At 32.8% G+C, this 24730-nt stretch overlaps 1 protein-coding gene across 4 annotated transcripts in view; it reads right to left on the reverse strand.

The window, feature by feature from the left end:
* Nucleotides 1–9196: 9196 nt before the first annotated feature.
* LOC100644029 (DENN domain-containing protein Crag) overlaps nt 9197–24730 on the reverse strand; it is a 44673-nt gene continuing 29139 nt past the window's right edge. For 2 of the 4 annotated variants that reach the window (XM_048409961.1, XM_048409962.1), the window contains 12 exons: nt 22847–23097; nt 22381–22569; nt 22182–22310; nt 21843–22092; nt 21596–21743; nt 21297–21497; nt 18841–19065; nt 16145–16389; nt 15789–16047; nt 15293–15694; nt 12495–12667; nt 9197–10786 (listed from right to left, as the gene is read on the reverse strand). In XM_048409961.1, the coding sequence (XP_048265918.1) occupies nt 10650–10786; nt 12495–12667; nt 15293–15694; nt 15789–16047; nt 16145–16389; nt 18841–19065; nt 21297–21497; nt 21596–21743; nt 21843–22092; nt 22182–22310; nt 22381–22569; nt 22847–23097 (2609 nt within the window). In that variant the 3' untranslated portion in view covers nt 9197–10649. The remainder of the gene's footprint in view (nt 10787–12494; nt 12668–15292; nt 15695–15788; nt 16048–16144; nt 16390–18840; nt 19066–21296; nt 21498–21595; nt 21744–21842; nt 22093–22181; nt 22311–22380; nt 22570–22846; nt 23098–24730) is intronic. The other 2 variants (XM_012314132.3, XM_048409963.1) reach the window with 2 other exon arrangements.

Consider the following 24730-nt stretch of genomic DNA (forward strand, 5'->3'; position numbering starts at 1 on the left):
AAACAATCTTAACATATATAACCGCTCGAAAAACGGCACGAGCTTATGGAATGACCTAATATATTCGTACAATGGCCACAAAAAGTATTTGTACCATTACATTTATTCTTGCATTTATATACGAATTAATTAGGTCCAACTTACTATCAACTTTTTATCATTTAGTAGTATTCTCATATGTATAAATTTTAAATATGTAAAAATTTGATACAATTTTTTTTTATTATTTAATTTGTACTTTACAATTTGTCCAGCCGGACATTTGGTAAATTTTTCTAACTTGATTGCTAAATAACACGTGGATGGTTATCCCCAGCGGAATACCATCTTCGAGTAATTTGATACTATGGCAATGGAATGTATGTAGAATCCAAGAAAAAAAATGCTTCATTGGAGAATAAGGGTATGTACCTTTTGTAGCTACTGTATTCCCTAATATCATAGATATTTACATTTACCATAATATTTGGAACAATATATTTAAAAACGTCACAATGTTTTTATAATAAATTCCTTAATTTATACCTTTATAATTATTGAAATATTCGTTTACTAGCTTTCTATTCTGCTAGACACTTGTCAAAGAGCGAAACACGATTATGTTCGAAATTGACGTGAAGTAAAAAATTTTAAAACATTAACTCAAACGAGCCACAGGTTCCCATTGTCCAGTCACTCTGAAATTTTGTACATATTATTTTCTCACTAGCACTAGGTTTACGGGCGTTTCGTATATACCTATCTTTACGAGGACCCGTCAAATTGACGAGTAAACGAAAATACGCATTTTTCTTTAAAAAAATCGATTTATTCAAATTAAGTCTGAAAGGAACAATAGTAGGCTTCACGTTTAAATAAATTATTAATAAATAAAAAGTCTTTTTTTAAATTATCACTAAAGAAATAACAATAACATTGACACTAGGTTTGCGGGACCCGCCAATTTGACGGATTTCGAACTTCGAAATGAAATATCTCGAAAACCATAGCATTAATTTTAACCATTTTATATCGTAAATTAATCATTTCATCTAAAGAATTTACGCACAAAATTATTTTTTCCTAGGCTTTTTAATTTTTGAAATCTGTACGTAGTATATCAATCTCTACGAGACCCGTTAAATTGACGGCTTAGCTGATTTCATAAACAATCCGTTTTTCAAAGAAAATGTGCAAAAGTTTCAGTTATTGTAGACATTTCCCATTATTGTCTCCACTTATTGTAAGTATTTGCAATAGGATAATTGAATTTGGGCACAATACTTTCTTATTTTGAACAATCCTCCTTTTCTAGCAATCATGAGTAAATCCAAGAGATATAATAAGATATTGAACAAAATTGTCAACATCAATGAAGATTGTTCTGAGGATACCTTCGAAGAAGATCAGTATGAATTAGGCCAATGCGAAGCTGACAGTGAAAGCTCTGAATACATTGAAAGCGGAGAGATAGAAGGATCTTCGGATAGTGAAGAGGAACACTTCTTGAAAGTGTGTCGTAACAAGAAAAGGATGCGTATTCTTTTTAGTTCTGACTCCGAGGATGAGATGCTCGAGGACGAGCATTCCAAGCATATTCTGAAATGTAATAGGTGAAATTGAAATTGCAATTGACGGGACACAGTGCATAAAACCGAAAGCAAGCGGATCTAGGGGTATCAGGTCTGTAAGCATGAAACCGGAATTTGCCTATAGATGGCCCTAGCTGATAATGTAGTTATCACCAAACTGCGTCATTGATGCCAAAAGTCTTTGTTGACATCTCACAAACATTTTCGACTCAGAACAATACAAGTTTCATACAACAGCATAGTTTGTAATAGCGTTGAACGTGTCGAATTTTGTCGAGTTTTGAACGGGCAGCATTGATTTTATGTTACCATTTGAAGAAAACTGCTGCAGAATCGCATCGAATGCTTGTCGAAGCTTACGGTGAGCATGCTCTTGGTAAATCACAGTGTTTTGAGTGGTTTAAAAAATGCAGAAGTGGCAATTTGGACGCGAGGAACGAAGAACGTGGAAGACCACCGAAAAAGTTTCAAGACAGCGAATTGCAAGCATCGTTGAATGAGGATGACGCTCAAACGCAACAACAACTCGCTGATCAATTAAACGTGACAGGAGAAGCCGTCTCCATACGTTTGAAAGCCATGGGAAAGATCCAGAAGGTGGGAAAATGGTTTCCACATGAACCGAATGAAAGACAGCAGGAAAACCGAAAAACCACTTGCGAAATGTTGCTCACCAGATACAAAAGAAAGTCATTTCTCCACCGAATTGTGACTGGCGATGAAAAGTGGATATATTTTGAGAATCCTAAGCGTAAAAGATCATGGGTAGCTCCAGGCGAACCACCGACATCGACTACAGGACCAAATCGCTATGAACGGAAGACAATGCTCTGTGTTTGGTGGGATCAGAAGGGCGTGATCTATTATGAGCTGTTAAAACCTGGCGAAGCCGTTAATACTGAGCGCTACCGACAAACGATCGATTTGAATCAAGCTTTGCGTGAAAAACGACCAGAATATCAAAAAAGGCAACACAAAGTAATTTTGCTTCGTGATAATGCACGATCGCATACAGCAAAATCGGTTAAGGAAACGATCGAAGCGTTCAGTTGGGAAATACTTTCGCGCGCGGCTTACTCACCAGACTTGGCTTCGTCCGATTACTATTTATTTGCATCGATGGGACACGCATTTTCTGACCAGCACTTCACTTCTTACGAAAATGTACGAAAATGGCTCGATGACTAGTTTGCCTCAAAAGAGCGACAGTTTTTTTTGCCGTGGCATCCACCAATTGCCAGACAGATAAATATTTTTAATCATTTTCATACGATAAACGTGTATTTTCTATACAAAAATTCCGATTTCATATTTACATTTCGGGGATAAATATATACCCGAAATATTATGTCGGGTTATGTAACTAGTACCTTCGAATTGATAATTGACGGACACGCAATGGAACACGGAAACGATTGCACTGAAACCGAGGCGCATCGAGTTTTGAAAAAAGACTGGACAATCACAGTTGCTGAGTTGCGTAGTTTTCTAGGATTTCTATCGTATATACCCGGGGCGCATATGAAGCGAGATCATTGAAAGCCTCCGAAAGATTACAAACACATAAATTTTCGCTGATATCCGAAATATGGAACAGATTTATAAGTAATAGCCAGACCTGTTACAAGCCATATGAAAATATCTCAATAGATGAACAATTGTTTCCAAGGAAAGCCCGATGCAGGTTTACGCAGTATATACCGCGAATAAGCCTCGTAAATTTGGCATTAAGTTGTGGTTAACAGTTGACGTCCAAACAAAATATATTTTGAATGGTTTCCCTTATATGGGTAAAGATGAAACTCGATACTCAAGAGAAAAAAGGACAAGATGACATTGTTTTTCTCAAATTTACCAGGTATGTAAATATGAAACCGGAATTTTTGTATAGAAAATACACGTTTATTGTATGAAAATGATTAAAAATATTTTATTCGAAGTATTGCCCATCGCTAGCTATACATTTTTCCCACCTGTCTGGCAATTGGTGGATGCCACACCAAAAAAACTGTCGCTCTTTTGAGGCAAACCAGTCATCGAGCCATTTTCGTACATTTTCGTAAGAAGTGAAGTGCTGGTCAGAAAATGCGTGTTCCATCGATGCAAATAAATAGTAATCGGACGGAGCCAAGTCTGATGAGTAAACCGCGTGCGAAAGTATTTCCCAACTGAACGCTTCGATCGTTTCCTTAACCGGTTTTGCTGTATGCGATGGTGCATTATCACGAAGCAAAATTACTTTGTGTTGCCTTTTTTGATATTCTGGTCGTTTTTCACGCAAAGCTTGATTCAAATCGATCGTTTGTCGGTAGCGCTCAGTATTAACGGCTTCGCCAGGTTTTAACAGCTCATAATAGATCACGCCCTTCTGATCCCACCAAACACAGAGCATTGTCTTCCGTTCATAGCGATTTGGTCCTGTAGTCGATGTCGGTGGTTCGCCTGGAGCTACCCATGATCTTTTACGCTTAGGATTTTCAAAATATATCCACTTTTCATCGCCAGTCACAATTCGGTGGAGAAATGACTTTCTTTTGTATCTGACGAGCAGCATTTCGCAAGTGATTTTTCGGTTTTCCTGCTGTCTTTCATTCGGTTCATATGGAACCCATTCTCCCACCTTTCCCATGGCTTTCAAACGTATGGGGACGGCTTCTCGTGTCACGCTTAATTGATCAGCGAGTTGTTGTTGCGTTTGAGCGTCATTCTCATCCAACGATGCTTGCAATTCGCTGTCTTGAAACTTTTTCGGTGGTCTTGCACGTTCTTCGTTCCTCACGTCAAAATTGTCACTTCTGAATTTTTTAAACCACTCAAAGCACTGTGATTTACCAAAAGCATGCTCACCGTAAGCTTCGACAAGCATTCGATGCGATTCTGCAGCAGTTTTCTTCAAATGGTAAGAAATAATCAATGCTGTCCGTAAATCGTAGTTTCCAGGCACAAAATTTGACACGTTCAACGCTATTACAAACTATGCTGTTGTATGAAACTTGTATTGTTCTGAGTCGAAATTGTTTGTGAGATGTCAACAAAGCATCAATGACGCAGTTTAGCGATAACTACATTATCAGCTAGGGCCATCTATAGGCAAATTCCTACTTCCTAGGTTTCATACTTACAGACCTGATATATAAATCAGAAAACTGCACACTTGCTGTGTATAAAAGTAAACCTAAAGTAAAAGTCCTCATTCTAAGAACCAAACATACAGGTGTACGAATAGAAGATAATTATAAACGTGTTCCAGAAGCCATTGCTTATTATAATAAAACAAAGTATGGTGTTGATCAAATGGCACGCAAATATAGCGTGAAAGCAGGGAGATTCCGATGGCCCCTTCAAGTCTTTTTCAATATTTTGGATTTGGTAACGATAAACGCGTGGATACTATATAAAGAATGTACCAGATCGAAAATATCCAGAAAGGAATTCACTTTTTGTTTAGCCGAGAAATTAACTGGAGAAAACGAGGAGAACATTTGCCAAAGATCAGATGCTTCATTTCTGTCACCTTCAACGTCAGAAGTGCGAAGAAGTTGCCAAGTGGGTTATTGCAAAAAAAAATAGAAGTAATAATTATTGTATATATTGCAAAAAGATCGTATGCGGGAAATGCACAAACAACATTCAGTATACTTGCAAAAAATGTGCTCAATAGATATGATTAATGTTAATGTTATTTGTTATTTTTTTCGTGATGATTTAAAAAAAAGACTTTTTATTTATTAATAATTTATTTAAACGTGATGCCTAATATTGTTCCTTTAAGACTTAATTTGAATAAATCGATTTTTTAATGAAAAATGCGTATCGTTTACCCGTCAATTTGACGGGTCCCGTAGAGAGATAGGTATACTACATACAGATTTTAAAAATTAGAAAGCCTAGGAAAAAATAATTTTGTGTATAAATCCTTTAGATGAAATGATTAATTTGCGATGCAAAATGGTTAAAATTGGTGCTATGGTTTTCGAGATATTTCATTTCGAAGTTCGAAATCCGTCAAATTGACGGGTCCCGTAAACTTAGTGCTAGGTATCACAATCTATGAGAGCAAGACTAACAAAAATTCTAAGGAAATTTTTGACCATACAGTTTTTGATTCGGTGCAAAAAATAGAAGAGCTTTATCATAAGAAATCATTAATATATTGTGGAGTTTAATTGTGATGTTTCACAATCTTAATCAAACTTAGATGCTATAACGTACTTCCATTGTCAAAATTCCGACAATATGTAAAATTTGTGTACCATATGAAAACGAAATACTGTCTGATATTATTAGCGAACATTTCTTATTTAGTGCAGAATTTGGGTTAAACTTTGAGAATTTTCGTATTGTGTTTATTAAATATTCCAGCAAAGATTTTGTCGATTTTGTCGTAATTTCATATTGACAGAAAGCGACTTAATTTCTAACAAATGACACATATTATTTACTCGATTTCATAATAGTATTAAAAATTGTATGCTTTACAACTTTTGGCGACCTTGAAGAATTATGAATTGTTAAATTTGTCTTTACTTTAAAGTCGTCATTATGTACACACGAAGAAATAAAATGTAGCAGTTTGTTAAAAAGAAACGAAATTATTACCAATGAAATAAAACGAATGTTTACTATGCATTATGTCGTAATAATTTAAGATCTTGCATAAGTTGAACACAATCCTTTGCAATTGTAACACAGTTACGGGGCTTATATCAACATTGTCAGTGTCACGTCGAAGAAACGGGGAATGGTGAAATTAAGAAATCACTGGTCGTTTCGTCGCGTCGTTCGAATGATTTCGCATAGGTTTAAACGTTTCACGAGCACGACAAGAAAAATTCAGACTTTAGATATGCTGGCAGAGTTTATTATGCGAATTTAACAGAATGACGGTTAAGAATGTTAGAACAGAGTGTCCAGAGTTGATTTTGAGAAGGTTTATAATACTATAGGTATGGGTTTGGCTCTTACGGAAGGGGTGTTGCCGGGGGTGCCGCCCTGGTCCGGGTCAAAGGTGGCCATGCTGTTACTGTTTTCTGATCCTGGGGCACTGTCTACGTTGTTGTTTTCGATGGCCTGCAGCATGTTCGTTAGGTCCCCTGGTTTTTCTATTGCTAATTTATGGCTATGTCATATCATCATACATCAAAATGAATGTCGATGAAGGAAAAGAATGTGAAGATTAAAGAAGAAAGACCCTTACCGAATGTGTCGATCAGATGGAAAAAAATGAATAAAATTTCGTTAGCGTTACAGATTTGCAGAATCTTCCTAATCTAGATAGTACTCTGATTTAAATCAAGTTCTTCGTAAATTCATGTAAGACGGAATGCAGCTAGAAAGATTTCAAAACTGGCAACCTCTTAGGATATATTTTTTTTAAAACATTAAAATTCTAATTCTAATCCTGTTCCCTCGGATGCCTTCGATTTACTTTTACGCTTTTATTATTATACTATAATTAACTATACCATACTGATGCATAGGTAATGACATTAGAATCTTGGCTGCACGATTCATGGCATAGTTGATAAAAACTGATACATCACCATAAAATAAGAGTTTCGAATCGTTCTATCGCAAATAAATTGCACTGCATATCATCTGAAATTTAATTTTCATAACTCTCGAGGTTGTATAATAGTTGCATTCGTTCACATGGACGATTGATATCAGCTAGACAAATTACTGCCTAACCTGTTTCAAGCGAATAACTACGACTCGATATATATTAGGTTGACCCCGAAGTTTCTTTCGTTTTATAAGGAAATAATAGGTACAAAACATTTTTTATTTTATATTATTTTATTGAATTATGTATGATCCATTTTGTTCTATTAAGATAAAGACCACAACATTTGACAGATTAGGTTTCATGTTTGTATAAAAATGCATTGCTATAAGTGACATGTTTGTAAGAGAAAGACACTCTTGGGACTTGTATCCAAGTATTCAAGCACTTGCATTCGAATAATATATCAAAAATTTTCTTAAAAAAGATGTTTATTTAAGCGAATTATATCTATGTATTATGTGACGGATAAACGTGTTAACTGTTTGAACATAATTTGTCTTATGCTGTGTCTCGTCAGATTTTTAACAGCTGTCACTTCTAACGAGATGTGATGGCGTGATGGGACACGCGGATCGAGTAAAGGCATTTTTCTTGGAATTGGCTTCCTAGCGGTCGATGTAGATACTCTATTGGATAAACAAATCGAGGAAAAGTAACGAAAAGTGATCTCCCCACGCGATAGCCACTCTTGGTCTTAGTCTCAGAATCTTAGTTCTGGTATCGATAGACCCTTGCGTGACGCGCACGTGACTTCCGTGTGTCCTTAACATTAACCGTAGCAAAAGTAGGCAATAAACTAAAAAAGTCCTAAAAAACTCCAAGAAAGTATGCTGGAAACGAAAAGCTCGGATATTCTATAGAACGGTCAAAGTTTCTTGAAAATGATGTTAGAAGAAATATGCAGATTTCAAAATTCTGACTCGGTTTATGTTATAACGCAAACGATGTACGGCGAAACCGTAAATTTGAGCCGTTCCATCTGGTTACTGTCGATTAGAATTACTTTTTCTTCCTAACCGTATTACAGTTCGGGGTGGGTACGGTAAACACATTGAACACGGAAAACGCTAATTCACGTCTTACCTATACAAAATTTTAACTACTATTAAATAAACAATATGTTTATAACAATAACTTTAAACAAAATGTTACGAATGTATTTTTACTTTATATGTTTGAATAATACGAAACAGTTATCAATATGTTAGATATCATATTGGTCGCTCGGAAAGTTCGTTCCGATTTTTAAGGAATTTGGTCGCTGTGGCGGCACTCGACAAGCCAAATACCACCACAAGACGCCTATGTGAATTGTTCGTCCGCAGTCGTACGTAATAGCGAAGCTGAATTTCTCGACATCTGTGCAATCGTCTCGACTCGAACCACCGTGTAAAGTATCGCGCCGAGCTCGAACTTGTAATCTTGAACCGATAATTGTACCGTGCTTTCGGCGCGCTAGTGTATACCACGAACACAAGCAAATAAACAGTTATTGTTAAACAATACCGAGTGATTCTTCCATACCTATCACGCACATCACCTCAGTCGCCATAAAAAATCATATTGAAAAGTTTGCTAGATGCGTGTTCGTTCAAAGTTCCGGGATTGTCCGAAGATTGCCTGGAAATATGCGGTAGCATATTTTGAAACAAACTGTTGCCATTGAAAAACAAAAATATCCAAGAAGAAAATGCCGCGTATATACTGCAAACAAAAGAAGGGACGATACACGATATATTTGTAAATTTCGCTTAGTATCTCTCGATCGGGGAAATTGTTTTCAAGTATATCACACTAAAAAACGTTACTAAAAGTATCTTTAAATCTGCTCATTGATTTTTAATAAAATATTACACTTGTTAAATGCTATACATAGCATTATATACTCTTTTGAATCTTTTCAATCACTGCAAAAATACGCGGGAATTCAGGCTATATGCTTATCATAACATACCATCCTCAATGTGTTAATATTCCTAGCTGAAACGTGTTACATTTCTTATAGTCATTGAGGAACAAGGATTAATTGTAAAAAATGTATTGACGATAAAACTCATTTATGTAAAATACCATGACTGACTTTTATTTATGTTTTACATTCATAATTTAATAGCAGACGAATACACAGTATTTTATTGTACAAGATTCATCATATTGAAAAGTGCAGAGCATCGTTATATTAAATTATGTATGCATAATATAACAGAATTTTTATGAACCAACCTATTGTATAATTTAACGAAAAGTTATACGACAAAGTGATGTTACAAATATTACATACATAATATTATGTTCTATATAAGTATTTCTGCATCAAAATACTTTTAAAAATCAATATTCAGCAAAGTAATATATTTCGTTGCAAATATTTCCAATTAGAATCGAATAATACATCTTGAATTTTAACTACAACAGAAAATATTCAATGGCGTTCCATTTAATGTCCTTCGATCAAACATTCCTCCTTATATTAAAATACTTGACAACTGTCCATAATAACTAACAAATTGCAAATACGTATGTATGAAAGTATAGTAGATGAAAATTTTCAAGTACGCTGCACATTAAATCTTTCGTAAAAATAAAATGATATGCAACAAACATAAAATTGCATAGCAAAGATCTAGTTTAAAATATTAATTTTCCTAGATAATCGTAAATAATTATCATTATATCGTATTTTAAGACCTTTTCCATTTGAATACGTTTTGTAAATTATTTTGCAAATATTATAGCATAATTCGTAAATATAAGTGCTAGAAATATGAGCAGCATTTCTCATTTCATCTCAAAAGTATAAAAACATGAATATTGTCCTTCGAACTAGATCAAATTAAATAGACTTTGGCAAAAGGGTTTTGCTGCAACGTACTTAAGTTAAAATTAACATTGAAATTGACGTTCGTACGCGCGAGCGCGCATGTGATTCATATTATTATATCGCAAACGATGTTTGAAACGTAATAAAATAATTTGAATATCGAGGATTATATGCAATCTTCATCACTGTGAAAGTACCAACTAAAACAAATGAATTTATAGTTTTTAAACCAAGTCAGATTCTTTGGTACTGAATGATTTTCCTTATCGCGTTGATACATATAACTATGAATATTCACATTTTAATAACAAAGTATATATGCAACTATTTTCTAAATAGAAAATTATTGATAGTAACCGCATATTTTAAATATGAAAAGAAGTATACGTCATTCTATAATCAAATATTTAATATTTACGACTTCAGATAAATTTTACTCCCTTATCTGTTTGTCGTGAAAAAAAGTGCAAAATTTTTAAAACAATGCTAATCACCAATTTTTATTCGAAATTAATAATCATAAATACTTATCTAAAATGTATAATTTACTATCAATTTTGACATCTTACGTGTTTTGTTCTACACCAAAAATCAGGCATCACAGATAAATCTGTAACGCCTCTCATGAATGTACTATTCATTCTTACAATATGTTACACCATCTTTCTCAATACCGATGATTTTAACTTTACACACTTAGTTGCTTAAAGTAATGTCTGCAAAATACTGACATCATCGAGGGCGGAGCATCAATTTTACACAACAGCTTCTCTTCTTTTTCTGTTAATCTTTCCAAAGATAGTGTATATTCTCTATCGAAAACACCTAAAACAAATAAATCATTCATATAAATATGACAATGATTAAAGTTATTCATTAGATATTCTAGAGGATGTTCGATTCAATTATTTGTTATACATACATATATATATATACATATACATATATGTATGTATACATATTGCATAAAACTATATAAGAATTACATGGATTTCATTGTTTCCAGATTCTTAGTGTATTTTATTTCACTATTTAATAATAATTGATTCTATGCTTTTTCGAACATGGTGTTTCTGAATTTATATCATTAAATAACGACAATCTTTTATATTAAAACCTTTATACACGTTTAATAAGTTTATTCCACTATCAATAAATTTTCGTAGCAAATCTTTTTTAGAATTAAAAAAAATTTCGATTAGATCCTGATCCATTGAGTGTATCAACGGAAATACTATTGAGGGGTAGAAGAATTGCTTATTGCTTTAGTAAATTCGTCTACTTCATCCAATAGTACAATAGATATAGAAAGTATTAGTATACTCTTTAGAATACTTCAAGATACACAACTTTCTTAAAACTGGTCCAAACGATCTGACTTCTTTCCCTTTTCTGAGAAATTAGAAGCATTAATTTAGTAGGTGGTGACCCATAAATAAAATTTTGAACAAGTTGCAACTGATCAGAATCGCTAAGGAAACGCCAAAGGTCGTTTTTTATAACTTTTTATCTGTATTGAGAATTTAAACGACACAGTACAAAATATCGCAATTTTTCACGAGTTTCGGCCAAAAATATAAAGATTCTTACATTTTTCGATCACTATCACCTGTTTCATCATCAACCGCCTATTTCGATAAAATTTTCAGCATATACCAATACATCTTCAAAACGTATTGCTTAAATTCTCATTACAGGCTCAGTTAAAAAAGTTGTTAAAAGCGAGCTTTACTTTTTTCTTCGCGATTCCGACAAATTGCAACCTTCTGAAAATTTTAGTTACACTTCATCTAGTAAACTAATCCTTCTAATTGCTTAAAAAAAATCATGCCATTTGGCCCAAATTTAAAAAAAGTTATTCTATTGTAAAGAAGAAAGAAAGAGAAGAAAGATGGAGAGAGAGAGAGAGAGAGAGAGAGAGCTATGGGCTACGGGGATCTCGGCACTCAACCAAAATCATGGTTCCGACAATATAATCAATGTTCTATTATATTTTAATATCCTGGTTCTTAGTTATAGAAAGCTTGAACGCTTTGACGCTTGATAACTTGAAGAAGTAGTAAGAGGAAATAGGTATGCATATATACACACGTGTGTATACTTTCTGCATCTTGCGTCGTCAGTAAACTATCATTTGTCTTTGTCAAAGTAATATCGTATAATTCAAAAACATTGGAAAATAAAAAGTAAATAAAAGTACAAAACCTAATCACCTTTTGAAACAAAAACGCAAGTATTTTTAAAAATGAAATATATGTTTACACTTGTGCAGAAACTTGAGACATGCAATAAAGTAATGAAAATTTATCAATCGAGATTGTACATTTTTTCGTAATTTTTCGTAAACTCGTTACATCACTTATTCTTTATTTGTAGTTATGTAACTTCATAATAAAAAGTAAATAAAGGGAAAGGAATATGTACAATGTTAAACGTGTAGGTATGTATATAAAGTCGGATCCACTACAGAAGTGTTCCAATGATTATGAATAATAAGACATATTCTATGTTAATTTAATAAAAACCAACATACCTTGGTCAATATTCCCTCTCCCCAAAACTGTAAATGCCAGAAACAAAATATCTCGATATATAGAAAATAGCGGTTGATTAGTCGATTGATTTTTATTTCTTTCTAAGGCCACTCTTTTTATAGGTTCCGCTAGATCATTCCGACGAACATTCGTGATCACTGACTGCATTAATCTGGAACAAACAAGGATAATGTTAATATAATTATAAACGTATTTTATATCCTGTAATCAAGTGAATAAAAAGGAGAAGTAAAGCAAGTTCTAAACGAAACGTCACTGAAAATGTGCAGGCGTTGACAAGAATTATAAATTCGCTTTGTCAACTATACAGTAATCTCTGTTTGACATCGGATTGTTTGATTTTACAAAAAGACAATATGATTCTTACAAAGAGACATGATCACATATATAGCGACGGGAAGCAACAAAATAGAAAGAAACACAAGACCTATAGATGACATTACAATTATCGAAAAAAGGAGAACAGTATCGATAGAAAATATGTAGAGATCCTTGCGAGTTGAATAAAAAAAAGAAAGAAATGAAGAAATATGTACAATATACATATATAGTAAAAAATATGCAGTATATTAAAACAAAGTAATATATTCTACGGCACGTAATATGGTCTTTACGAATGTGAAAAGAGTAAGAACGATCTATATAATACAACTTACAATTCAATGATCTATGATCTAACTTTCAGTTGACCTTGAATCCCAATATGAATGAAAAATTGGCGAACTTCAGCCGATATTAGGGGCAATAGAAAGTTCGTTGTGAAATTCAAAGCCAATTGAAGCTTATTTTATTATAGCTCGCTGAATTCGTCTTGATAATAACGCACAAAAGGAGACTTCAACTCCAATTACTTTGACTTTGAGATATGTTGTAGGGAGGAAGGAATCGTGGTTTAAAAGTTAGTATAAGTTAGATGTTTTAAGGGGACCGTCCCCTTTTGTGCATGATTACCTTCGTCTTTTTTAGTGGCTATAACAGAGTATACGAGAAATACAGGCTGTCGTTAAAAGGAAACTAAGTCACCTTGATATCTTAGAAAATATTTGGCACTAGAAAAATCAAGATATATGTATTCCTCTGATCAGCATCCCCCCCCCCTCCCTGCTTCGAATATAATAAATTTTATTTCAAACAACTGTTACTAATGTCAATAGATAACGAGTTATTTCAAGTGATAATTTTTATTCACTCGCCCTGTATGGTTGCCTAATCAGTTAACACAAAAATTCTATTCTTTTACCGACCGACGTGATACTGTTAAAGTCGGCTGTTCACAGTAATCGCATCATGCTAACGTCCATAATATATAATAAATTTCCAATCGCATTAAAAATGGTTACGAGAGGTTTACTTCTTCGATACTGAGTCTGCTTTTATATTCGTGAAGTAGTCATTGCACGAAAACAATAAACAAAGCGGTAAAGGCATAAAATTCTTCAGTATTCCGAACGGTGGAGCAAAATATGTACAACCATATTGATTGGCAACTAAGTGATTGGAAATTTTGTCATTAGGTGGTATTGACAAAATCCGCAATCACTTAGTTGCCAACTCAATATATGCATACAGAGCCGCGTTTATCACTAGGCAAAATAGGCACGTGCTTAGGGTCCGCTGGAAAGAGAGGCCCGGGCAGAGGTATTTATAATTACTGCACGAAATAAATAAATTCACTAGCTTCGACTTCTATATTTAATTCAAAAATATATATCAATAATAGTACTTACTGCAAAAGCTTTGTCAAATATAAGATGATTTTGTGCAGTAAGTGTTTGTAAGAGAATTATATTAACATTAAAACAGCATTAAACAAAAATTAATGTAAAAAGCCAGTTTAGGCTTAAATAGAAGCAGTTACGTTATTTAATGAACTGGATGAAATCGAATTTGTCTCATTAACATATATTTGGGAGGGAACTTCAAATAGAATAAGTGCTGTTGGCATATCGTTGCAATCTACAAGTTCAAGATGTACAGTGGATAATTATATGATAACATAATCAACATAATTAAAAATGTACATAACAATTTTAAGGAGTTTGAAAATATGAAATTGAAAATATTATTCCAATTAAACTTCAAAAATGTCAATTTACAAAAAAGATATTTTTCGATGATAACGGTGAGAATAACGTACAATTAAAAGGGGTAATATATAAAGATATAAACAGTAAATTTAGATTTATCTACCTATATATGATTATAGTAAGGTAGCATTCGTGTATTGTAAAACTTATAGCGAGGGAACTTATAGTAAAGATGTAAATTGATCGATTGGATTCAAAGTGGAAAGTTTGATATATGTATAGATTTCGTACTTGAATGAATTTTATCCGTCGATTTTCAGATACAGCGCTATCATCGTTTGTTATTTAATTGAAAAATGAAGAAGAAAAGTCAATTGCTTAGTAATGAAAAAAATCTCATTTTTCTGTTTAGTATATTCATGAAAAGTATACTGTGTCACGACATTACGTCTGTGCATCCAGAATACAATATTTATGTCGTTAGTATTATTTAAAGTCGTATGAACTGTTAAAGTTATTTTGCGATTACTTATCTTAATATATGCTAATAACTTAATAGATAAACTTGAAAGATTTCATCCTTGCGGTATGAATTTTGCCATACGAAAATAAACGTTACTTTAAACGCTTGTTCGAAGATTATAGGTAATATTAGATATATCGTATGTTTGCCCCAATAAAATAGGAAATTCAAGGATAACATGTTGCCGTATATTACATTAATATGTATTAAAGAAATTTTAACTTACGTTTTGTCATCTGCGATGTTCAGTTTCCATTGAAGATACATAGGCAAGCGATCCATGTGAAGCCTTTCATTATCCCACATAGTTTTGACACCTACAGCGCTGTAATTTATCTGTTCCTTTTTCTTATCGTTGCCTAGCCACAGATCAGGAAGGTGACTCATTAAATTAATTCTTTCGAAATACCATATAAGATTCCAGTATACGATTGGATGTTCCTCGATAAATTTATGTTTAGTAAGACACGCGTCACCTTCTTGACTTAAAACACTTTCTAGTTCTTTCCTTAAAACTAGAGGATTCAAGTATGGCACCGTGATAGGTTCTAATAATTCTTTCGGTTTATCTAGTAATTCAACCAAAGCTCCCATTAGAGGGTCACTCTTCTTTTCATTTTCCTCGCATCTTTGTAAATATGAAAATGCACAAATAATATAACGCAAGCAATTTACGGAAAGATTATACTTTATCAAATAATAACTTAATAAATTTTATGTACCTATAATCTAATATTGTGATAGTAAGTAGAGGTACTGTTGCTTTATCACAGTACTGACAAACTGTATTTAAATTTGAATCTTCTGGTTGCCAACCGGCCATTATTTCTTCGTCGTAAAGGATAGAGGCGCAATGATGGCATCTACTCGCACTAGAGAGTACAAGCTCAATAGCGATCCGTTCATCTAATTCTCTCGATCCTTTTGGATATAAACATTCAGTCAAATCGTATAACGTATAAGGATCTAGAGTTCCGTCTCCTATTTCGATACAACAAGGAATTATTTAAAATCCATATTTTACACTATACTTGTTATCATCTGTTTTTATAGAGATAGTAAACTATATGTTACAAACCAGATAGTTTAAGAGGCTCGTTTCTGTCTTGTAAAGAACCATCCGTCATCGAGTCCAACGACTCGTGTGATGCTCCATGTGGTATTTTACAGTCGCGCTCCTTTATTTTCACAGGGGTACTTGTCGCAGAGATAGCTTCCTTGATCTCGTCAAACTTTTTTACCACTGTTGTGGCAGCAGATTTTAAACTATTTAAACCACCGAGTATTATTTCATTGGATTTCTTTCCTGTCAAACTAGTAGGACTGAAACAAATATTTTTCTCGATGTTGACTTGATGTAACTGACTGCTGATATTAGCCTATCTATATCTATAATGTAAATATACACAGGATCCGACCGAATAACGTGCAAACAGGCAAGAGGCGATTCATCAAGAAAAGAACAACAAGAAAATACAGAATAAAATGTCTTTGTCCGAGGCTTAGTTTTTAAGAAAATGAACATTTGTCAAGTATGCTTGACTTCGTTAATTACCGTTAATTGCTGGGCATGAGTAAACAATCAGCAGGCTATTGTTCTAAAATGCATGCGAAAATATGGAATACAACTTTTTCACATAAGGTCTCATTTTCAAGAGAATAGAATTTGAATATTTTTAAGAATCGATCTAATACACGCGTATGATAAACAAATTTATTTTCTCGATTTATTTTCCCACGTGATACGACCTCCTGTCGAATAATTATCGTTGTTCAACCCGAAATTAGTTATATTTAAATAAATGTATATTTGATTTTCTCGAAAACGAACAGCCATATGAACAAATTTTATTCTACATTTTCTTCTTATTTTTTCATAAGAAATCACCTCGTCTCTACTTGCACAGGGTGCTTGAAAATGATTTGTTACGAGCGTTATTCTATACTTCTGGACCTAGATCGGTGAAAACCTGCGAGCAAATGTACTCATCATGAGGATCGAAAGTGTCGAAGAACCGGATCGTAACACAAGCGTAACTCGAGCGTTTTCCTGGAAGACAATGTTAAAGTTCCAATAGTTTTGGAACTCACTTTATTTGTAATGTGCTTACATTTTGCAGTCAGATGCAAGGAAAATAACATCTATTGCCATACATACGTAAGATCAATCATTACAGTAATATATATCCTTTATCTTCCTGTTGATGATGATGATGATATCGAAAAATTAGAGTTTCGAATACAAGTTATACCTGGGCCACCTTTCACACGGTTACGTCCCGTGCAAAAAAATCGTATAAAGAAGTCGTGCAAAGATCGATTTGTATCAAAGCATAAAACTTGCGTTAAACTAGTGCAAACTATACAAGAAGCAATTTAAAATGTAGATATGCATTCGCTAGAAACACTATTTAATAGACATATACATATATTCGATTTGAGAGAAGAAGGATTTTATATTCTTGTATAGGATATGTATGATTTTCAGCAAACTAATGAATGTGCAACCGTATAAAACTAACTATAACGAGTGAAGAAAATCGCCCAAATGTGAATAGGACGCGTTAAAAAACCATGATCTATGAATGAAACGTGTTAAGAAATCGTGTATGTAACCATGAATCGTGTAGAAAAGTACCGTATAAAAAGGGATGCAGCAATATATAAATATTTTCAAGTAACACATAATTTGATACAAGTAATTTTTTTAAGCTGAATACGTAAAAGATACAGAGTAATAATAACAATAACTCAGACGAAATGGTAGAGGATTTAAAAGATGCTTTTAACATCTAAACGTTAAACTAAAATGAGGCGAATCAAAATAGGAGAAGAATAAAAATGTTGCGTTTCAATTTTTGTTTATCAGTTACATGTAGAAATGACTCAAAATATCCTTGTGTTCCAGCAAAGTTCCACACAGACGAATGTAGCCAATCTAAGCAACGAAGAGGATAGTAACCTTCAAACTCAACGAAACATATTTTACAACTACACTGTAATTAGCAGAAAAGAAGACTGACATTTGATATCGCAAACAATCCTATACTTTATAAGAAAATTCGTAAGATACAAATTATCCCTGACTATTCACAGAAATTTATGATAGGATAGAAGAGTATAACCTTTGAGGGGTAAATGAAATAAATTATCTTTCTCATGATTGAGCTTCGGTGACCTCTAATCATAGATAAACAAGTCTTACAACGCGTTCTATTATAAAACGCACTTCAACGTACTACAGAATTAATGACAACGAGCCTAGATTACGTTCCCATTGAAACCAAATGAAATTGGTCTAATGTCTGTGTATATACATATATACATACACACATACATACGAGTACATATATGGAAATAGAATAGTATTCTGCCCTTAATAAAAAAATTCATTAACTTCTAATACAATGTTTAAATAAACAACTATTTTATTCACTCAGTATTTATTTACCGAAACTGTTTTTAATGATCTACTTTTGATATACAATTCGTCCATTTGATAAATTTTTTATTTAATAGAATATTCTTCTATTTTTACTGTCCAATTCTTTTCGGTTCATTCTTTTTTAAATATTTAATACCTACACAATTACTTCAATAATTATTATTAGTAAATAGTTAAACCTTTTGTATAATTATTTTAATCAATTACACACAAAATATTAAAAAGTAATAAGAAGAAAACTAAGATTCGATATTGTCTATTCGGTTATTTAATTTAACTTAATAATTTTATAGGATCGTGATAATAAATATTAGTAATGTCTACCTTACCCAAAGCTCAACTTCAAACTGGAGCCTAAACTTGAAAGACTGGAAGTAACGCTGTCCTTTTGTGACCAAAGACTGCTTATTTCTAACCGTTCTCTTTCCTTATCTTGCTCACTTTGCTGTGCAACAGAATGTGGCATAGTTTCGCTCCTCTGCAAATGTCCACCTATCGCAACACCAGTTTCATCTACCGTTTGATGAAATGTTGCACTACGAGGCAAAATATTACTGCAATATAAATGTAAAGAATAGTTATAGTAATATTAAAAGAATATTATAGTAGTATATTAATACTGTAGCAATATTACGTAGATGTTATTAGCAGAATTCTTTGCCGTTAATATATCTTTCCATAAGTATATTTTTCCATACTTTTTCTATATGATATTTAAAATTTCCTAGTTTAGGCTGTAATTTAACTATACTCCAGATCAAAATTGTTATTTTCTCATTGCATGTTCCAAAATATGCGTTTATATTATAATATTATTGCGAAAATGTGACGCGATGCTTTATAACGAACTTTAGAGACTTACAATTAGAAGAAGAAAGTTCCTAATGAACTTTTCTAATGAGTTTGGACTAGAAATAAAAACGGAACATCTCATGGTAATATACATTATTTATCAAAATATTTGCCCAATGCAATGAAAGAAAACAGAAAAATCAATAGAGTAGTAAATTAGTCATAATTACAATATCGTGGATTATTTTCTCATGCAGTAATAACTTCTTTTCTTATTTTCTTTTTTATTCGTTCTCAATAATCTATCTAATAAAGATATAATCTTCGAAGAACCGGCAAAGCTGAATGCAATGAATAAAATAAATTCTACCTTTGTCTATCGTCTATGTAGTAAAAATAAAACTCTGAATGTAGTCTAGTCTAAAAAAAGTGTATTCTCAATTCTATTTCGCACGTTCATTTTTACATAATAACATTTCAAGAATATCTAATACCTGTCTCCAGCTTCGTCACTTTTGTTACGACACAATAAACAAATTTACTAGCATTTTATTATAATAATACTTAAAGAAAGAATATCTTAAATTAAAGTTGACTGATTTCAATGGGGACATAATCTGATCGATATCGATCTATAGAAACACATACAAAGGATAGATTTGCTGTTTAATAAAGAAGTATAGTTACACACGTATATATTTAAATACTTTGTTATGTTTATCAAATGTATCTCTAGTAGTATCTATAAGATAGTTTTAAGATAGTTATAATTAAGAACTAGGTAAATAATAAGTAATAGATAGAAATAAATATTCTAAAGAGTGAGTATTTTTGTACGGTTGACAACCGGAATCCAAAGTCTAGGATTTGCATGATTCAAATTCGCAATGTCTTCGGAATAATACGATATAAATATTTACTATTATAATATGTTATAATAAATATAATATGTTACATTAAAATGAGAATATTTCTCAAGCCAAATCCAATAAATTTTTATAACATATGAGAAATAAATAAAATATGCGTTAATAAATAAATAGGTATACACATATTTAGTTCTATATAAAAAGACACATACAATTGCTCACAAAAATTAAGCGTACACCTATTTTGGTAAAGAAAATTGGCGGAAAAATGAACATAACATGAATATAAACATACACATTCAAAAGTATTTTAACAAAAATTTTTTAATGAATCAAACTATTTGTTTATATTTAATTGAAAATATAAATGTACCGATATTTTACTGACACAAAATTCAGCGTATGCGTTGATGTTAAGGAATTATACCATATGAATAAATAAATATTACGCTTTTGGCTTTAACGACACTATAATCACCGCGACATGAGCTTAATGAGTTTTTGAATAAAGAAAGACGAAATTCTATCACGTTCTACAGAGAAGAACTAGTAAACGAAAAGAGACAGACCTTTGAACGCAAAAATTAATTATAAAATTGTATTTCGAAGAACAAATTTTTTACGGAATGGACAGAAAATTATAAATAATTATGGGTACCAAAAATTTTTTTTTGAGCAGTTAACGTATTAAGACATATGAAGACACGTAGAGGACATATGAAGATCAACTATGTTTTTTTTTTTAAGTAGAATAAGATCTTTTTATGCATCGAAGCATCTCGGTACTCCATGTAAGAAAGTATTAAGCTGCTCATATCAGAAAACTAGCTCAAGAGATATTTATTATTTTTAATGTTTTGTTTCAAAAGCACAATTTACTGAAATATTTCCGGGAACAATTATTTTTTCAGTATCTTTTAATTTTTTAATTTACTAATAAGATCTTTACTTTACCTCCTCATATTAAAAAGATTCCTAATGCATACATGTGCGAACTCGTGTCTATGTATCCATAAGACGTATGTAATTAATTGTGCAATTTATATTTAAATAAAAACTTATCTTATTCTTAGTTATCTCAATATATATAAGTGCCAGTTACAAATTATAAAAATAGGACCTACCTTCGAAATAAAAGAGGTCCTCCTGGGCGTTCTTCGGTGTTATTAAAAACAGTTAAAGTACTTGTGGAACAATTTGAATCATTCTCTTCGGAAGGTGAGACAATCGGAGTTTCGTCGTTAATTAAAGCACCTAATGGGTCATTTTCTGTGACTGGTGTCCGAATAGGACTCTTCAATGGTGATTCCAAATTTCGAATTATTCTAGAAATGAAGAGAAAATATACGTGATACGTAAATATAAACGCCATTAATAAAGACAAAGCAAAATTAAAATTAGATAGAATAATGAAAAAAATTACCTTTGATTCAACGACATATTATCCAATTCCTCTGTTGGCATAACACTTAATACTACCGAATCTTTAACAATACTATTTTGCCGGGGAAGCTTTTTTATTTCAAAAGGTCCATATTCTGGTAGATCTGGGACAGAGCTCCCTTTAGTAGCTACCAATGCGATGACGGGGAAAAAGCGAGAAAAAAGGAAAAGAAATAAGAACCTGCATCTAAGAAAGCAATAATTCAACATAATAAATTAGTACTCACAATCACTGTGGGCAGCCTCTGTGTCTTGAGAATGAGAACTGTCAAGACTAGATCTAGAAAATGCATGTTCCATACTTGCAGTTTTGCCATCGACAGATAATAATTCAGCATTGGAACTCAATCTTCTTCTAGCGCTTCTTTTACCAGCTCTCTTAAACAAAGCAGCTCCAACTATAGCGTTTCTTAATTTATTCCACATCAATTGACTGGAGTTTGTCATATCAGATGGCCAAGTTGCTTCGAGTACAGCCTAAGGATTATAGACATTAAAAGACATTTTACAACGGAATGCTACCAATTCATTTTTCTCAAAAGATGATAATATATGAAAAATCAAACCTTGTTATAAAATCCATAAGTGAGTGCATTTGGCTGAACTCCACTGCGTTTCATATGAAATAATAATTTTACAGCTAACACAGGCTGTCCATAAACGCCACAAAGTTGCATCATAGCTCTATAGCAAACCTAAAATCGATATCTTCTACGGTAAGATTCGTTAACACAATTTAATTGCAAAACAATTGTTTAAACACACAAGAATAGAAAAATTTACTTCTTCGATAGGGTCAAGATGTAATTTCGGCATTTTGACTAATAAATCATAAGCTTGATGTAAGATCGTAGCCGGTTGATTCGAAACCTGTAGCATAGCCGGTAAATGCAAAAACCAAAGGCTGTAACATGTTCCAAGTAGACATCTACCCCATCTATCTGGCATCGCTGCCTGAAAAAGACGCTTTAGGATATTACAAGAAAAAATATAATATAAACAACTTTATTCTCTCATAAAAACTACATAAGTAATAAATAAGAATTATAATTCGCTATATTAAAGTTTATATATTCGCATAGTTCAAGTCACACAATTCATAATTTCTCTTTTATGACATTAAAAATAAATGTTAGATAGTAAATGTATATAGAAACTGTGCTTTCATTTAATTTTGTTTAATGTTTGAAAATATATTGAAAACTATAACAATTAAAAAATGTATACTTACTTGTTTGCGCGCCATTCTTTGTGCTACTTTAATTTCATGCTTGGTTCTACGTGCCATAGGACTTCCTGGTACTATTCCGAAGGCACTTAAATTCGGATTTCCTATGTTAAAATTTTTTTGCGGTCTTATTAAATCAGGATTTAGTTTAAATGTACGATATACTATCGGCGATTGATTTGGGCCAGCTTCAGGCGGAGGTATAAATACTGTCCGTTCGCTATGCTGAGATTCATCCAGTTCCAAAAGAGGCACTAAAATATGTATTCAGGATTACGAAACATGTTCCAAAGAATTAGTTGATTTCTAGTCTTACACAATACCGTAAAGGATGGTTTACTTAGTACAAAACTAATAAATACCACAAATATGAAAAATAAATATATATTAAATAAGTAAAATATCAGTAAACTCAAAAAAATCAACCAACCCTAAGTATAATTCTGTACAAATAACTTTTTAGTCAATTCCAATTTTAAAACCATGGAAAAGCAATTAACATTTTGAAAACGGCGATTACTTCGCTGTTTACACTATACAAATAATTGTCTGTATTATTATATATTATTCAAACACAGTTTGTGTACCTTATTGAACTTTTCTTCGAATATGAATGATAAGCTGAAGATGATGAAAATATATAGTTTTATTCAGAGAGGTATATTCGTATCGATGTTAAAAGTCGGAAGGGAAGGCTACGTAGCCGGGATACTCTTAAGTTATGGAGTTTGTTAGTACAATAAATCCAATATTGTTAATTACATCGGTTGCCGAAGAAAGTAGATGCCGTGATAAAACAATGTCTGGCTAATGCCAGAAGCCCTAGGAAGGTGATGTGCCGACAAATCAGCTCAATGTACGGTTAACGCTAAGGAAATATTAATATCGTATCGCTCGTAACGCTAACTAATCGGCACATCTCTAGCGGCAGAAGCAAGGAATCAAATAAGAATAGCAACTTGAAGTTTTGTTTAGTTTCGATTCTGACGAAGCAAGAATCTAATCCTTCCCGATTTACACGCAACGAGAAAGCGGGAGCCAAAAAGTACTCTAGAATAATGGCTAACAGCAGCATGGCGTATTGTATAGTGCTGAAGTAAGTTCAACTAGGACTTGTATACGTGATCTCGCAGAATCACCTCGTACATAGTCTCTTGTTTAACCGAACCAATTTAATCCTCGTTGCTACGCTTTTTATACCCAAAAATTAGAGTAAAAGGAGCTATAAAGATAGAAGAAATCTTTCCACTACATGGGATTTTCATAGAAAAGATTCTAGTTTCGCATTGGTTGTGAGTCTTTCGAGATCTAAGCCAAGCATACAATCTCCAAATAAGGAAATTATTAGGGGTGCGAATACCCAAGCCGTGGATTGGGTCGAATCGGGATTCCAAACGTTTCTGAACATATAAGTATGACGCTAATTCTTAGTTTTACAATCAGATCATGTACCTTTAAGCTTTTAAATTTAAAATGATTTTCACATATGACTACAATAAAAAATACGAAATTGCGGTTTATCTGAACATCGTCTGAAAATCTGTCGAGATCCCAGCCTGATCGCAAATAGAATTCCCGATTCGACGCGAAACCAAAATATTGAATACCGGTACAGCTCTGGAAATTATGTGACGCGAACGTAACATCCTCTCTTTTAGATGAAACATCGTTTATTACGATGCAGTGTTTGTTTTATGTATCTATATATGAGACTTATCGTTAGGGTACACATATTAATTGGCAATTCGGTTGTAGGTTCCTGATGGTGTCCTATACGCGAATTTTGGTTCAATTTGAAACCGCGATGAGACCAGGTTTTAAGCTGATACTTCCAGTGTTAATCCGTGTATGCGATTTTTAATTTATCTTGGTACTTTGTGACAAATG

Source organism: Bombus terrestris, chromosome 11 (assembly GCF_910591885.1).
Source record: "Bombus terrestris chromosome 11, iyBomTerr1.2, whole genome shotgun sequence".
Classification (NCBI taxonomy): domain Eukaryota; kingdom Metazoa; phylum Arthropoda; class Insecta; order Hymenoptera; family Apidae; genus Bombus; species Bombus terrestris.